This window comes from Terrapene carolina, unplaced genomic scaffold (genome assembly GCF_002925995.2).
Source record: "Terrapene carolina triunguis isolate 2854851 unplaced genomic scaffold, T_m_triunguis-2.0 Scaffold235, whole genome shotgun sequence".
In the NCBI taxonomy this organism is placed as follows: domain Eukaryota; kingdom Metazoa; phylum Chordata; order Testudines; family Emydidae; genus Terrapene; species Terrapene triunguis.
Window position 1 is genome coordinate 3,441,671 of NW_020664586.1, and position 16,702 is coordinate 3,458,372.

A 16,702-nucleotide genomic window follows, 5' to 3' on the forward strand; every position below is an offset into this window, starting at 1 on the left:
CAGCAGTGAGTGTGTACATGCGTGTGTGAGTGCAGCAGGGTGTGTGTATACAGATTTCTCTGTCTCTATGCAGGACTCAGCCCTGGCTCACCATGTTGGCCATGACAAATCTGTTTTCCCTGCCTGATTCTCCAGGGGTGAAGGTGGTGGAGGTGAACTGGGGGTGGGGGCTGTCTGGACAGAAATTATGTTGTGACTATTACTGCTCAGTGATTAATAGGGCCATTCATCTTTATCTGGCCCACCGCCTTGGCGGCCTGTCTGAGCCGAGCCCTCTCACGCTGGCCCTGCGAACTTTTTAATGAAATGTAAGAGGCAGCAGTTCCTGTGAAAACTGAAATTCCAGTCCCTGAGACTCTCCATTGATCTGGCCAGGGCTGCAGCAATAACACAGGCAGGTCCTGCCAGCAGAGCCCTGCCCTGGGACAGGCTGAGCTGTGCTTTTCCAGCCTGGGCGCTGCTGATGGCCTCACACAGCGCTTAGCAGCTGCATGTGATGCTGGGTGAGAGCCCTGAGGTGGGCATCTGTGAAGGGAACACCATGCAATTCAAGGCACACCCTGTGCGGGACACTGAAGGGAATGGTGAAAAGGACTGCCTGTTAGTGACTGAAAAGCTGATCGCTGGCAGCCGGGGTGTGAGGGGCCTGAGGGACTGAACAGCTCTGTACCGAGGAAGGATCAGCCATGTTACAGAGCAAAGGTCCATGCTGGGACCCACACGGATGTCCCCATGGCTTGGCAGCTGCTTGGACCTATGGGCTCCAGCCCATTGCTAATGGATTTTGGAAGAGGATCCCATCGAAGACACGGAGGCTTGGAAAGGAAGGGCTGACCTGAGACTCCGAGAGGGAAATTGGAGGCTTCCCTACAAGGCTAGAGCGTATCCAGCTGCCAGGCAGAGGCCATGGGAGAATCTCCTGTTTCCAAAGGTCTGTTTTGACAGCATTGTCTCCTGATTTCCTTGTGCTTCCTCATGTGTCGTATCCAGCTGGTGTCTCTTGTCTTATACTTAGAGTATGTCGACATAGCACACTTCTTTCGGTGGCGTGTAGTGTATATACCTAGCACGAGTATGAATAGCAGTGTAGATGGTGAAGCACCTCGTAGGTGAGTAAAGACACGCCTGCAGGGTGTGAGGATACTCGCCCAAGCAGTGCCTCCCATCTACACTGCTGTTTTTAGCAGCGTTGTGTCCTGCTGTCTCCCCACCACTTGACCCTTACCCCACTGTCTGGGAAAGACTCCAGCAATGGGGAAAGGCACTGGCAGAGGGGAGGCAGCGACCAAAAGCTCAGGCTTTCCCCACTGTCTCCCCCCACCAAAGCCTTTCACTGACGCGTGTAGCTACACACCACAGTGTAGACACAGCCTGTTTTTTTCACTGTGGTGTGTAGCTATGCATATCCTACACGCCGGTGTGCAGTGTAGCCATAGCATTAGAATGGAAGCTCTTTGGGGCAGGGACTGTCTTTCTGTTCTGTGTTTGTATAGTGCCTAGCACAACGGAGTCCTGGTGATGATGGGGGCTCCCACGGGTTATGATAATAAAAATAATAAATGATAACAGCAAGGACCTTCCCCACTAGGCTGAGATCCCCAGGTGAAGAGGAGAGACGTTCACAGAGTCACAGGATGGGGGTAGCCTCTTGCAAACGGCTGATTGAACACAGTCCCCAGGCTCATGAGCTGGAGAGTCATCGGGCAGTGAATAGTCCTGGTCTCCTGCTCCGAGGCCCAGAATTTCACCTGGAAGCCTGCAATCAGGATCCTGGAGCCCCCACCCCAAAAACCCGAGAGTCTGAGTCCTGGAACTACCTGGGATTTTGTCCTTTGGAAGCCCCTGTGTTTGAGTACTAAAGCCCCCCTCCCACAAGGCCCCGGGTCTGAGTCCCAAGCTTACGTTTTGCAGCTGGTCAAAGGCGTACTCAAAGCCGGCTTTGTAGTCAGTCGTCCCCTTGGCCACCATCTCCTGCACATCTTCCTTGAAGACTTTCTTGTTGCGGATGTTGGCCTGGACCAGGTGCTTGAAGCAGGACACAGGTTTTGCCTTCTCGTTAAACTAGGAAGAAAGAGAGAAAGGGACCGAGCGTCACAGCATGTTGGAGGAGTGGAGGGGGAACTGCAGCAGCGACGCTGTAATCCCCAACTGAAAGGCAACCGGCTTGGGAGAGGAGGCAGAAGGAGAACCAAAGACTCGCCTTCCCCATGGCAAATGCTTAGTGGGTTACAAATCACAGCTCCCGGCACTGCTCAGCACTCATAACTTATGGGGCTTCTCCATGGGACACCTAGCAGCTCACAGTCCCTGTTGTGCTAAAAATAATTTCGCCTGCCGTTGTACCTGGCGTGGCTGGGATGGATCTGTATCAGCGTAAGTGCCAATACGCTGCCTGTAATGACAAAAATCTAGCCCAATAAAAGGAACACGTGCCAGAGAGTCAAAAATCCATCCCGGATAGAAACAGGGGGCATCTCGTACTGCAAGACCCAAGAGAATGTTTCCACAACAACTTCAAGAGCTGGGCTTAAAATCTGCATCCTCCCCTGCAGGCCTGGGCAGAGCTGGGAGCTAGGGAGTAACAGCTTGTGGCTGGCAGGGATGGGGAGATGAGAGGAGCCTTGCCTAGTCAAGCAGCAGGTGGCAGAGAAGCTGGGTCAAGCAGTGCTGTGGTGCCCTGCAGATCTGGCCCATGGCTATAGAATACAGTCGTGTAATAAAGGAACACTGGGACCTTCCCAAGGAAGCTGGTCTGTGAACTTCTGCTGGAGAATGCCTGCCGGGCAGCAATCCCCTCTAGACAGCTCAGTCTTTGGGCAAATTTGCATCTTATCCCCTTTGTGAGATTGTCAACCAGGGATGTGGGGCAATTAGTGCTAGTTACGATAGGGGGGTTGTGTGTTTTGTGGATACCTAGTCACTGGGGGGCGGATGAGTGTCTAATCCAAAGCCCAATGGGAGTCCTTCCACTGACTTCCGTGGGCCTTGGATCCAGCCCTGAGAGCTGCACTGAGATCACAAACTCATTTCACACAGGCCACCAAGCAGCCGTCAGCTGGCAGTGACTTGAGGCACCTGGATTTAGGACAAAGTAAAACCTGTGACCTAGAGGTGAAAACACTGGGCAACACTTTCAAACCCAGGTGCCTGAAGTTAGACACTTAAATCAATAATTAGGCTCCTAAATAGTCTGATTTCTGAGGTGCTGGACACAGCAGTTCTGAATGATTTCAACAACAGCTGCAGTTACTTGGTACTTCTGAAAACAAGGTCACTTTTATGTAGGAGCCTAGATATGGAAAATTCTGACCAGTATCATAACAAACCAACCCAGCAATCCACCCCACTGCATCTCCACTGCAAAATTCCCATTGTCAATCAGACAGACGTGCTCATTCTGCTTCTGTTTTGATAAATGTGATAGAAAATGAGCAGGAGAATAAAAGGGCAATAAATAAAACACTATAATCACCTTCCTAGAAACCAGTAATTTCCAAAGAGCCTGGAATCACATCTTGCTTATCATACTGCTTTCAGCCCATAACACTCTTATTTAATGGGCCACTGGCAGGAACATTTTAGACCCTAAAATTTAGGTTTAGTAAAAACAAGACTTATCAGCTAAGACGACTAGAAATGTTCCCATTTTAAACAAACAGTCCAGTAAAACACAGCTTCCTTAAAACTGAACATGGCCCTTGTGACCCAGACAGGGCAGTACTGGGCTAATGCAGGAGAACCAGGAAGTGAACCTGACTAGCCTATTTTCATTGCTCCAAGCTGAGTGAAAAGCACACAGAAAACATGATGCAAACGCAGCAGCACTCGTGTGGTGAGCTGAAGACAGCCCAGATGTGACTCAGAGTCTGAAAAAGCTTTCAGATTTAGTCTGATGGGTTATTAGCAACCAGGGTTACACAGGCAGGATGGCCCAGTGGCTAGGCCTGTGTTCAGTTCCCTGCTCAGCCACAGACACACTGTATGATGTTGGGAAAGTCTCTCTGTGCCTCAGTTTCCCATCTGTACAATGGGGACAATTACCCTATCCTGCCTCCCGGGGATGTGAGAGGATACACTGGAGATTGTGATTTGCTCAGACGGGGTGTGAGGTGCTGGTGACAGGGGCTGTAGAACTATCTGAGAGAGATAGAAAATGGGTCTCTTAACAATCTATTGGGCCAGACCCTCAGATGCGCTGGAGGAGGGAGGAGTCGGCGTACTGTCCTCTGCTGGCACAGGGTTTTCAGAGTGCAGTGTGCTCTTGCCCCTGGAGTACGCTTTATGCTGTAGGGCGGCCAGATGTGCGCCCACCCCTGGAGAATCCCCAGCTGCGCTGTCAGGGCAGCTCCCCATCCCCCCTGTGCTGCCAGAACGGGCATAAAAGGGACAGCGAGTGGGCCAGGATCAGCCTGGTACTTCCTAACCTGATGCTGTCTAGTTACCCTACCAGCCATTCACACACGCCAAACAGAGCTGTGAGCTCATGCTCAAGGCCTCAAAAAAGCATTTGCTGAAAGTCAGGACCCAATTAATCACACAGCCAAATTTGGCTCTCAGTTATGATGGTGTAAATTCTGGAAGAACTGCATGGATTTGGGTGGAGTTAGATGACATTTACTCCAGTGTAACCAAGAGCAGAATGTATCTGTCCATGGAGAAAGCTGTGATTTCCCTGAGCATCTCTGGGTAGGATTTCTGCAGGACATTCGAGTGCCTTATCACAAGGTGGCAGACACACTTAAGCAAATGTCCTGCATTGTGCTCCAGCATGGAGAGGCCTGACCTCCCATCAGGGAGCAGGGGTGAGCGGATGGACAGAGCAGGGGCTCACAGATTGCTGGAAATACAGAACGTTCAATAGGGAGGCAGGGATCCAGCAAAAATAGCCAGGTTACACTCATTACTTTCCTGCCAGAGAGAGGGCATGTGGGACAAAGAGCAATAACAGCTCCTGACTCCTGCTAGGCTAGGCCAATGGGCCGAGAAAGCAGCCGGCTGTCTCGCTGGGTGTGATCAGGGCAGGGTACAGACCTATGCAACGTCAGTTGTGATGACTTCACAATGTTGCTACAAGACATCGTTCATTGGAGGTGGCTGCACAGGTCAGCTTGTAGAATCCTGGAAACATCGGGCCGGAAGGGACCTTGAGAAGTCATCGGGTCCGGCCCCTGCGCTGAGGATGGCGTAAACCTGGCATGCTCTCGGTGCTATATAAATCAATCAGTAATAATGGATGCTGTCCAAGGAGAGATCATCGCTTGTCCTGGGAGCAGATCATGCTGAGAACGGAAGTAGCTGGGGTCAGCAGCTGCAGCTAATCCTCCATAAAGATATTAAGGCCAGGACAGGAGGCACATTTCACAGTCTAGACACCTGAGGATCTGAGCTGTGCTTGGGGCCTGGGGATAGACCATCTCTGACAGGTGCCTGTCTCACCTGTTTTTACAAGCTTGCTAAGACAGGGATTCCACAACCTCCCTAGGAAGCCTGTTGTAGAGCTTAGCTATCCTTAGAGTTAGACAGTTTTTCCTAATATTGAACCTAACTCTCCCTTGCTGTAGACTGAGCAGATTTTGTTGCTCTCCTTTGGAAAAACAAGTCCAACAACTGCCAGTTTGTTTCCCCTACCCTAAGAGAAAAGCTTGTGCAGAGCATATCCTCTTCAAGCTGGCCTGGCTTGTCTCTGCTCTGCCCCAGCCCTTTGGTCCCATGCTTCGCAAGCTGCTCCAGCCCTGCCTTCCGCCAACGCCAAAGGCTTTCAGTGGCTTGCGGCAGTCTCAGGAAGAGGCCGAGTGGGATGGCATGTGAGACGATAAGGGATGCATTTGCAAAGGTGGCTTCTAATTTTGGGAGCCACATGTTTTTGGGCAACCTACTGGCGTCTCCCTGAACTTAATTCTCAGAGGTGCTGAGCACCCCTCGACTCCAACGGACGTCAATGAAAAGCAGGTCCCTAAAGTCACGCAAGCTGACTTCCCAACATCAGAGACTGTTTCTGACCTCTCCTTGGGAGCCTGATGGGCCATTCCTCCCCTCGTTCAGGTCCCTCCTAACCAGCCTCTTTCCCAAGGCTTCTACATACACCCTTGTCCTCCCTGCAGGCACATACTGACTCATTTAGAAGGGAAAACATGGTGGCTCTTATGGGAAGCCTGCCCGCCTCACCACTCAGTCATTTTGTTTCCGCTGCTGTACCCTCTCCCTCATTTACATGCGGCATAGCAGGCTTCACGCTTGCCTGTTAAGCGTCTGGCAGGCTCCTGGTGCTATATGAATCAATCAGTAACAATAATGCATGCTGTCCAGGGAGAGATCATCGCTTTTCCTGGGAGCAGATCGTGCCGAGGAGGGTAGTAGCTGGGGTCAGCAACTGCCGCCAATCCTCCATAAAGATATTAAGGCCGGGACAGGAGGCACATTTCTCAGTCTAGACACCTGAGGATCTGAGCTGTGCTGGGGACCTGTGGGGAGCACTGAGGACCGATAAGTTTGCAAAACCTTCCAGGGCATGCTGGCGCCATTCGTCTTGTATTCCAAACAGCCCCCTGGGGATGCTCCGGGAGCTGAGTCTTCATGACTGCTTTGCAGCACACAGCAGGGTCTAGAATCGGGGACAATATCTGCAAAACTATTTGAGAAGTGCTAATTATGTTTTTTTATTATTATAAACCCCTGGAGAGGAAAGGACTGGGAACAAATCCAGTACTGCCAACCCCAAGAGGTTAAAAATCAGGGGTCAAGCCTCCAAACCCCCCCCCCCCACAAAATTGGCTTAAAAATCATGAGATTGTAAGGAATAATAATACTGAACACTGATTTCGTTCTTTGCCTTCTGGTGGGTGAGTCTTTAGAGGGCATCCCGGTACTTTTCAGTGCAATGGGGCTAACAGCCTTGCCCTGCCTCACAGAGCTGTTGTGAGGACTAATATGTTAAAGAGTGTGAGGTGCTTAGATATGAATCTGATGGCGGGCACCTAGGATGACTGCTTTGCTGGAGCAGCGCCAGAGTGCTCAGCACCTTGCAGGATCACACTCTATGGACGCATCCGATGCCCACTGAGGGCTCACTGTGGGGAGCCTTTCCCTGGGCTACAGTGGATCATGCCTTATTCATGTACTGCCCCTCCTGGACCTAAGGGGGGTGATGGGAAGCGGAAGTCGTCGATCTGCCAAGCTGGACTAGTTTTAATGAGCCCCAGGCCTGCAGCCACGTTGACTGGTGATACTGACAACCGGATGATAGACCTTTGGCTCTGGGGGCAATCGAGTCTCGGCTCCAGACATGCTGCTTCTTCAGTCATCCCAGAGAATGGGCTTCCCCAGAATGGGAGAGAGGCCTTGATCACCTGGGAGCACAGCTGGTCTAGAGAACCACCCAGCCTGCCCTGCCTGCCATCAGACATCTGGCTGCCTGGTTAGCTCAGAGCTCCAGTGGTGACGGCTGGAGAGGTGTCCTCAGGAAGGTCACTATTACATCCTGGTCACCTTTTGGCTGACAGGAACATCATATATCTTGGCTGCTGGGGCAAACTGGCCCCTAGTAGCTTCACAGCCACAGAGTTTGCTGCAATTGCCAACATGCAAGAAGTCGCAGTTTCCTCTGTGACTTTTGTCAAGGCCTCTGCTCTGCTCTCCGGCCTGAGCTGAGCTTCCCAGATGAATCTGAACATCTAGGACCCTTGTGTTATCCCCCATAGCCTCTAAGAGATGTGATGCCACCGAACACATCCCAGTGCGACAGCCTGGGATGGGACAGGGCCCCAGGGGCAGCGAGTTGTATGGCCCACAGTGCTGGGCTTCAGCAAATTCAGGGCCCGGGGGCCTGGCTCACTAATGTTCAGGGCCGGGTCTCTTCTTCGGCCCCACTTGCTGCCCCCGCGTGCCCCTCCCCTGAGCATCCCTGCCTGCCCTGGGCAGTGGGTGGCTGCCCCCTGCAGTTCTGCGCTGCGCTCCCTTGCCAGCCACAGCGCTGCCGGCTACAAGGGAGTGACGCTGGGGGAAGGCTGAGGAGGCTGCTGCACCTGTGGAAGGAGGAGGCGCATGGCAGTCCCTACCCCCTGCAGGCAACTCCAGGTGGGGGCGTATCCTGGCTGGACCTCCTGAGCAGCAGCCTGGGGGGCTTGCGTGAGTGTTGTGCCAGGGGGGCCGTGCCGGGGCCCTCCCCTCACCCCGAGTTCGCTGTTGCCGACGGGGAGAGGGCTGAGGGGAGTCCTCCTCTCTGGTCCCCCGTCCCAGGGCAGCTTGCCTGTTGCACCCCAAACTCCTCATCCCCATCCTAGCCCCACACCCCTCCTGTACCCCAACCCTCTGTCCCAGCCCAGAGCCCGCACCCAGCACCCCCTCCCACACCCAGCACCTCAAACCCCCTCCCGCACCCGCCTCTCTCCTGCAAGTCGTCCTTCACCAGCCTCTGTCCCTTCCCAAGGGGAGACTTGCGTTTCCATGGGGCGCTCTCCCTGCCTGCAGCCATCCCAGGTCCAAAGCACTAGCCCGCGGTGCCCGCCCTAATGCCAGGTCTGTGGAGGAGTCTCCAAAGTCTGCTCTTTCCCCGCAATGGGGAGAACCTGAACGAGATGTTTTTTTGAGGCATCTACATGCCTGAAAAATGAAGGGACTCTGGACCGACCCCTAATGCCCCCTGGGAGGGCGTGGAGACTAGGAGACAATTTCCTCTGACTCATGGCAGATAAAATGTCCCCGTTGCTCCAAACTGTTCTGTGTCCCATCTGGGGGGAGGGATAAGCCAGACTGTGAGCCCCTTACGCCCTATGGCTAGTACCTTACTCCAGTCGGCAGAACGACTACCGGAAGCCACATGTATCCTATTAACTAGATCCTGCTCTGCCCTCGGGAAGCCAGAGCTCTTCCTGCCTGGAAGCCAGTCTGATCCCAGAGCACCCGCTGCAGAGCCACAAAACCTCCTGAGCTAGTTAGGATGATGCAGCTGTACGTCTCCCTCGGCCAGCCCCAAGTCCCAGCCTCCCCTTTGCCTCTCACGCCAACACCCCGTTGTCACCACAATGAACATCTCCCACAAAGAAAACCATCCGTCAAAGCCGGCATGGGGGAAATGGCAAGGGAAGCATGTAATTTATTTCTCACAGGTGTGTTTTGTCGGTTGCAATCGATCAAAGGCAGGGAGACATCGGGAGAGGGGAGGGAAGGGAAAGGTGACAGAAACGGTAAATGGGGCTGCAGGAGCTAAGCAAGGCAGAGGGCAGCACCTCTGAGGGACTAGCTATTCCCCCCCACCCCCTTTCCCATTATAGAAAGAAAGAAAATGCTTGTCTCCTCCAGACGCCATGGCATTTTGTGAGCGGCTAAGCTGCTTCCCAGATCTCAGTCACTACAGAACCAATTGTTGCTTTAACTCCTGGGTGCTGGAGGCTGGTGACACCATGAGCCACTATCGCCTCACTGGAAACCATCAGCTGGCTTTACTGATTGTGTGGCAACACCAGGGAGGTCTTGCCATGCTGGATCTCAGGACCCTCCTGCTGCACCAATATGTCTCCGGTCCCACATGCCTCGGGGCCTGCTTTGCCAAGGGTGGTGAGAAATTCCATTGATCTCCATAGGAATGGCGGGGGCTCAGTGTTTCTGAAGGTTTTCCAGGGTACTTGTTCTTCCACCAGCCCTGCTAAGGTGTCAGCAAAGCTGCCAGGTTCCAAGATGTCATCCAGGCTCCCTGGGAGTTGACGTTGGACTTGGGTTTGACACCCTCTTTGATGGGTGTTGGGGGATTCGCAGTTTTAGGGCGGTTGAAAAGGCCTGTCAGGTGCTGGGTGAATTGGCTCAGGGATGGGATGGAGAGGGAGGAAGGAAAAGAGCCTGTGGCAACCCTCATTAAAAACAACCCTATCCCAAGAACCACGGTCATTTCCTTGGCGCTGTAGCTCTGATGGCACCCAGGAGGTCGATGAGCACTCGAGCTGACGCTGGAACCCTCCCCACGAGGCCTCAGACACACGGACCGGTGACAAGACCCTCCAAGCAGGAGGGGAGGAGGACAGAGATGAAACGATGCCCAGGCTAGTCATAAATGTCCCGACTCTTTCATGCAAGTGTGCATGGTGACACAGTAATTGGAGTGTACGTCGTGACGGCGCGGTGTCAGGGTCAGGGTCCATATCCAAGTGACCACATTCAGTGACACAGTCTCTCTATCGCTCTACCTCTGCAAGACTGAGCACCATAGATGCTGCACCTTTTTGCAGCCAAGAAGCAGAGTGCAATTAGCTGGTATTTAACTACTCTACAGAGAAATTACTGGATAACAATTCCTTAGCTCCTCGCTGTACACAGCTCCAGTCACAACGACATAGTTATTTAGCGGCTAAGTGATCCACTGTCATAGCCCAGAGTAGCACTGAGGTTACTTGTCTATAGAGAGTATCTACATAACAATTACAGTTTGTTGGTTAGCAATAAAAAAGCTTACAGTATAATTAGTGCCACTCAATTTACCCTGTTGCCAAACAATCATGGATACTGTATAGTACGAGGAGTGGGGTGGGGATGTGTGCCATGTGTGACAGTTTTATTAATATGTAGGATTGGTGCCCTGGGGGCAAACTTCTGCCCTTACCGGGATGAGCCAAACTGGGAAGGTGGCAGGGAGTGGTGCCGGCTTTGCCTTGGTGATGAGAGTCAGCCTGCAGGCACAGGGTGGACGCACGATGCAGCGGGTGCGATATGCATCCCAGGTGAGTGCATGGTGTGGAAGGTAACATATGCGCTAGCTGACTGAGGGCTTGACCACACCCCGTGAGAGTCTGACCACACCCTACTGGGGCCAGGTGTGCCATGTGTATGGTTCGTGGCCAATCTCCTTCCCTAGCGACTCTTGGACAGCTTGCAATCCTGGACTGCTGTTACAGGCAGGGAAGAGACTTCTACACCCTCTCCCTGCACTAGTGCAGCCAGGGTGTCGCCTTGTCAGTAGTTTGCTAGTGGCGGGAGAAGCCCAGAGGGCTAAGGCATTCAGAGGGGCACCCATAGGGTAAGAAGGACCTTTCAGGTTCAGCTGAACTGTCCAAATCTCATGCTGAAGTGACCTGAACAAGGGCCTGGGGCTAGGGAGGTCCTGAGTTCTAATTCCAGTCTGGCCACTAGCTCCCAGCGGGGCTAACTCTCTGTGCCTCAGTTTTCTCATCGGTACAAAGGGGGTGACAACAGGCATCTCACTCTGGGTGCGTGTTCAGCGCTTTGGACAAGTGAAATTGCTCTGTGCTGGCACCAGGGCCCTGCCATGCCAGGACAGACCCTCTGATGGTGCGTCAGAGCCCCTGCTCCTGGGAAAGGAAATGAGCAGGAGAAAGTGAGCTGAACTCCAGCATGGCTCAGGATCAGCTGAGGCTTTTGCTGCACCCCTCCTGGTTTGCCCATCCCCTGTGCAGGCAGTGGGGCCGGGGCCATTTTCCAGAGAGCTGCATCAGACTCTGGCTGCAGAGGGTCCCCCTTTGCCTTTCCCTGAAGATGCTCAGCCGGGGTGGAGAGGTGTCCTCAGCCGGGGCTGTACGTGGTGAGAGCAGCTTGAAGGGGTCTGGGGTACTGTAGTGGGGTGGTCACCCACTCCGGCTCAGAAAGGGTTAAAGCCAGCTCTGGGAGAGGGCTGGGGCTGCGAGCTAAAGGATTGCTGATTGGGGAAGCAGCCGCAGCTGGGCCATGCCCCAATCAGGCCACAGCTGGCCCTATAAAAGGCCAGTGAGCCAGGAGCTGACAGACTCTCTCTAGCTATATGGAGAGAGAAGGACCTGACTGCCTGGGAAGCTGAGGAAGGTACTAGTAGGAGGCGCCACAGGGGTGAGTCCCGCGCGGTTACAAGTGGTGGAGAATGCGGGCATGAGCGGTCTGCCCCTGATACAAGGGGCCAGGGCAAGGCCAGTGGGACTATTGCCCAGAGACAGTGGAGTGACCCAGGGGATGATGGATCCCGGGTACACCGGGGTTTTCTATGGGGAGACCCCAGGTGTTGTCCCTGGGTGGGCCCCGGTGTCAGCCCCCCGGTGGAAGGGGGCTGATGACCTGCAGGGGGGCTGGGAGACCCAGAGTGGACCGTGGGAGGTGCAATGGGCCCTTCATGGACAGATGGCCCAGCTGGCGAGGGAGCAGTGGGCCTTGGTGAAACTCCTCCAGAGGGAGTGTTGGAGGAGCCACCGACAGCAGGACGGGAAGCGGAGCGCCAATGCCAGGAGGCCAGTGGAAGGGCGCAGGGCTTGCCACACCTGCGGACAGATGGGGCATTTAAGGTGGGATTGTCCCTACTGGGGTGGGGGCGGGGTGCCACTGCCCAAGACGGTCCGCCAGGTGAGGAAACCTCGGCGGTTGCTGACCTATTGGGCCTGTGGGCGATGGGGCCACGTGCAGTGGACATGCCCAGGCCCAACGCGGACAGTACACGTCAGTCCCGGCAAGGGGACGGGACCCGGACTGTACCACGAGAATCATAGAATCATAGAATATCAGGTTGGAAGGGACCTCAGGAGGTCATCTAGTCCAACTCCCTGCTCAAAGCAGGACCAATTCCCAACTAAATCATCCCAGCCAGGGATTTGTCAAGCCTGACCTTAAAAACCTCTAAGGAAGGAGATTCCACCACCTCCCTAGGTAACCCATTCCAGTGCTTCACCACCCTCCTAGTGAAAAAGTTTTTCCTAATATCCAACCTAAACCTCCCCCACTGCAACTTGAGACCATTACTCCTCGTTCTGTCATCTGCCACCACCGAGAACAGTCTAGATCCATCCTCTTTGGAACCCCCTTTCAGGTAGTTGAAAGCAGCTATCAAATCCCCCCTCATTCTTCTCTTCTGCAGACTAAACAATCCCAGTTCCTTCAGCCTCTCCTCATAAGTCATGTGCTCCAGCCCCCTAATCATTTTTGTTGCCCTCCGCTGGACTCTTTCCAATTTTTCCATATCCTTCTTGTAGTGTGGGGCCCAAAACTCCAGATGAGGCCTCACCAATGTCGAATAGAGGGGAATGATCACGTCCCTCGATCTGCTGGCAATGCCCCTTATACAGCCCAAAATGCCGTTAGCCTTCTTGGCAACAAGGGCACACTGTTGACTCATATCCAGCTTCTTGTCCACTGTAACCCCTAGGTCCTTTTCTGCAGAACTGCTTCCTAGCCATTTGGTCCCTAATCTGTAACAGTGAATGGGATTCTTCCGTCCTAAGTGCAGGACTCTGCACTTGTCCTTGTTGAACCTCATCACGTTTCTTTTGGCCCAATCCTCTAATTTGTCTAGGTCCCTCTGTATCCTATCCCTACCCTCCAGCATATCTACCACTCCTCCCAGTTTAGTGTCATCTGCAAACTTGCTGAGAGTGCAGTCCACGCCATCCTCCAGATCATTAATGAAGTCCCGGGCAGCACAGAGGCGGGGAGCCTGCTGAAACTGCCGGATACCCGGACACATTAGGAGGCACTTCCCCCTCAGGGAAACTGAGGGGCGACAGGAGGAGGTGCTTGTGAGCCCGGAGGGGCCGGAACTGGAGGTGGAGTCGGTTGCCGGGACGGAGGGGATCCTGAAGGAGGTCGGGACACAGACCGTCACTGGGCCAATCTCCAATAAGGAAACCCAGACTAAGTGGGCCCAGCAAGAGGCTGGGGCCCAGGTGGGCTACGCCCAAGAGACGAAATGGACCCAGACCCTGAAGGAAGAGGGCCTGGATGACCCTGACCTCCAGGCACGGCTAGAGGCCGCGGAGCTGGCCCGTCGGAAGGCGGAGGTACAGGTCCGGGAGATGGCCCGAGGCTGGGAGGCCTCCGAAAGGAAGCGGGTGGCCCTGGAGGGCCAACTTTGGGGAGCCCAGGCCATGAGCCCTCCCTAACCCCAGGAGTGGGGATTTTGAAGGGGGGATGTAGCGTGGTGGTCACCCGCTCCGGCTCGGAAAGGGTTAAAGCCAGCCCTGGGAGAGGGCTGGGGCTGCGAGCTAAAGGCTCGCTGATTGGGGAAGCAGCCACAGCTGGGCCATGCCCCAATCAGGCCACAGCTGGCCCTATAAAAGGCCGTGAGCCAGGAGCTGACAGACTCTCTCTCTCTCGCCTTTGGAGAGGGAGGGACCAGGCTGCCTGGGGAGCTGAGGAAGGTACTGAGGGTGGAGCAGTACTGGGGAAGGGCAGAGGGAGTTGGGGAGCTCCAGCCTAGCAGAGCCCCAGGCTGCAGGCCGAAGTAAGGGCCCACTAGAGAGTACTAGGGCTGCAGAGGGGCAGCTTCGCTATAGGTAGAGGCAGCAGGTCCAAACCCCCTTGCCTGGGATGAGTGGCTTATACTGCAGTCTACCCCAGTGAATGGGGCTAGATGGAGACTGGGCAGTAGCCAAAGACTGAGGGGAGATGGGGATAGTGGGTGGGGGTTCCCCTGGAAGGGGGTAGACCCCGAGACTGAGGGGTGCACTGCCAGGGAGCAGCACTCCAGTGTGCAAGGGCCACTGGGTCCGGGAGGGACACGGGGCCAGGAAAAGTGGGACACCGGCCTGCAGGAGGCACTCTGACGGCTGGAGAGCTAATTCCCGGGGAAGACCAGCAGGAGGTGCTGCAGGGGTGAGTCTCGCACAGTTACAGGTACTTTCCTGAATTTCTTGCACAAGGCCACAAAAGAAAGAGCATCTCCACGTCCAGCTCATCTGGGAACAATCCCAGCACCTACCATGGTCCAGAAAACGCTCTCTCCGTAAGAACTATCCACTGCCTCCCCGATCACTAGCTATGCAGCTCCCTAGATGTTAAGGCAGAAGGGACTGTTCGGATTGTCTCATGCACGGCACAGGCCAGAGAACTCCACTGAGCGATTCCAGCCCAGAACTTCTCTCTTTTAGAAAGAACAGTGCAGTCTGAATTGACCGGAAGTTACATGGGTTTGCTATTTAGCCAAAGGAAATGTAGTCTGGAAATTTCCTCCCAGTGAGCCGTGTCAGTGTGGGAGGGCTGCAAGTCCCGGTATTTGGGTGCACTACGCCCAATTGAGACCAAACGGTGGTGCACAGGCTGGTGGGCCATGGACATAAAGGGTGTTCTCCATCTCTTGTTCCTAGGGTTCCCCACCCCTCTGCCCTCCTCAGAGCGGTACTCACCGAAGCCACGTTGACGTAGTCGTCATCCGAAAGGGTGTCCAGCATCTCGCAGACTGACGTCTTCATCAGCTTCAGGGTGAGGCCACTGACGCTGCCGCTCCTGAGGAGGTAGAGAGGACATGGCTTGTGATGTGGCTCAAGGCGATACATAGCTTTGGGGTGTGGAATACAGGACGCTGCTGCTTGCAGGAACAGGGCAGGGGAGGGGAGAATGGCATGACCAGTGACCCCACTGCTCCTCAGCAGCCCCCCAAAGCCTTCCCTTGGGGGAAGTGGGGGTGGCAGAGTTACATGCTCACTCTGGCTCCACCCATTTGCAGCCTGTTGATTGGCTAGGTGAGAATTTCACAAGAAGGCCCTGGCCATAAAAGGAATCCAGGGTTCCTACAGATTCCTCCCGGGCAACACTCACACGTCCACGATGATCACCATGTCCTTTGGAGAGGAGGCCCCTTGGATATACCTGCAATGAGCAAAGACAGAGCGTGAAGCATGCCCCGGCCTCCCAACCCACCTGGGGAAGGGACTGGCATCGCATCACAGCCCGGGGCCACCTGGGGAGGACGAGGTTGGGATGGGAGAACTACAGCAGTGGCTGGCAAGAGGGCATGTATGTGTATGTCTATTGTGCTGGGCTGGATAAAACTGCTCAAGAGCCAATGATTAAATTATTCTCTGATAACTGGAGGACAGTCCACTCCACAGAAAGCTCAGGGCTCTATGTAGCAATTATGAATACACACATGGTTTTTTAAATGCCTTCTACTGGCCGTTCTAATAACTATAGCCTGCTGGACTACACTACCCAGAATCCTCAGCAGGAAGTTTGGCGGGTCTGGATTCAGAGAGTGCAAAATGAAGCATGATGGACTGGCAGCATCAAACTTCAAATTCTCTGTGCACAATGCACAGCTCATCAGCTGGAGCCTGTGTCTTGAGCACCACATGCTGTGAGAGCTGTTCCCTGTGGCATGCAGAGCGGCTGTCATTATCATTGAAAGCTAGGGATGGTCAGCTGCGGAGATCTAAGGTCCATAGGTGTAGTTTGACTTCTACATTTGGTGTGTGTGTGTGTGTGTCAGCTCCAGTCAGGCCAACAGAGCGGCACGTGCGGGAGGGAGGGGGGCGGCGGCGGACACAAATTCCGTGCCTGCCCACAGGGGCACCATTTGAGATGGGGGGAGCGCAACTTTCACCGTGATTCCAGGGGCTGCTTAGGCAACTGAAAACTCCAGTGTTTTTGCAGATAACAACTTAGAAATATCTGACAGGAGCATTGTATCTAATTCCTATATCAAGAAAGAAAATTAAATAAATATTAGACCCACTCAGCTCTAATACTAACATGTTCTGACATCTTGTGCCAAGTTACTTATGGGACACTGGTTAGATTTAAAATTGTAATGTACATTCTTACTCAGATATGCTTACTGAAGTCAGAAGGGACCACTGTAATCAACTAGTCTGACCTAGGCCCAGTAGCGTAGCTAGGGGGGTTCAGGGGAAGCAGCCGCTTCCCCTCAGTTCATTTTTCAAAAGCGGCGCCTGCCGGGCCGCCGCTGGGGTCCTGCAGGCAAGTGGGGGGGGCAGCACGGCCGGACTCCGGAGGAGCCATTGGGGGG

General features: G+C 54.2%; 1 protein-coding gene across 1 annotated transcript in view; it reads right to left on the reverse strand.

The window, feature by feature from the left end:
- The window catches only part of CACNA2D2 (calcium voltage-gated channel auxiliary subunit alpha2delta 2), a 585,144-nt gene that overhangs the window by 81,012 nt on the left and 487,430 nt on the right, over nt 1-16,702 (reverse strand). Inside the window, exons 9-11 of the mRNA XM_026657031.2 lie at nt 15,493-15,543; nt 15,081-15,180; nt 1,903-2,061 (exon numbers count right to left, since the gene is read on the reverse strand). Of these exons, the coding sequence (XP_026512816.1) occupies nt 1,903-2,061; nt 15,081-15,180; nt 15,493-15,543 (310 nt within the window). The remainder of the gene's footprint in view (nt 1-1,902; nt 2,062-15,080; nt 15,181-15,492; nt 15,544-16,702) is intronic.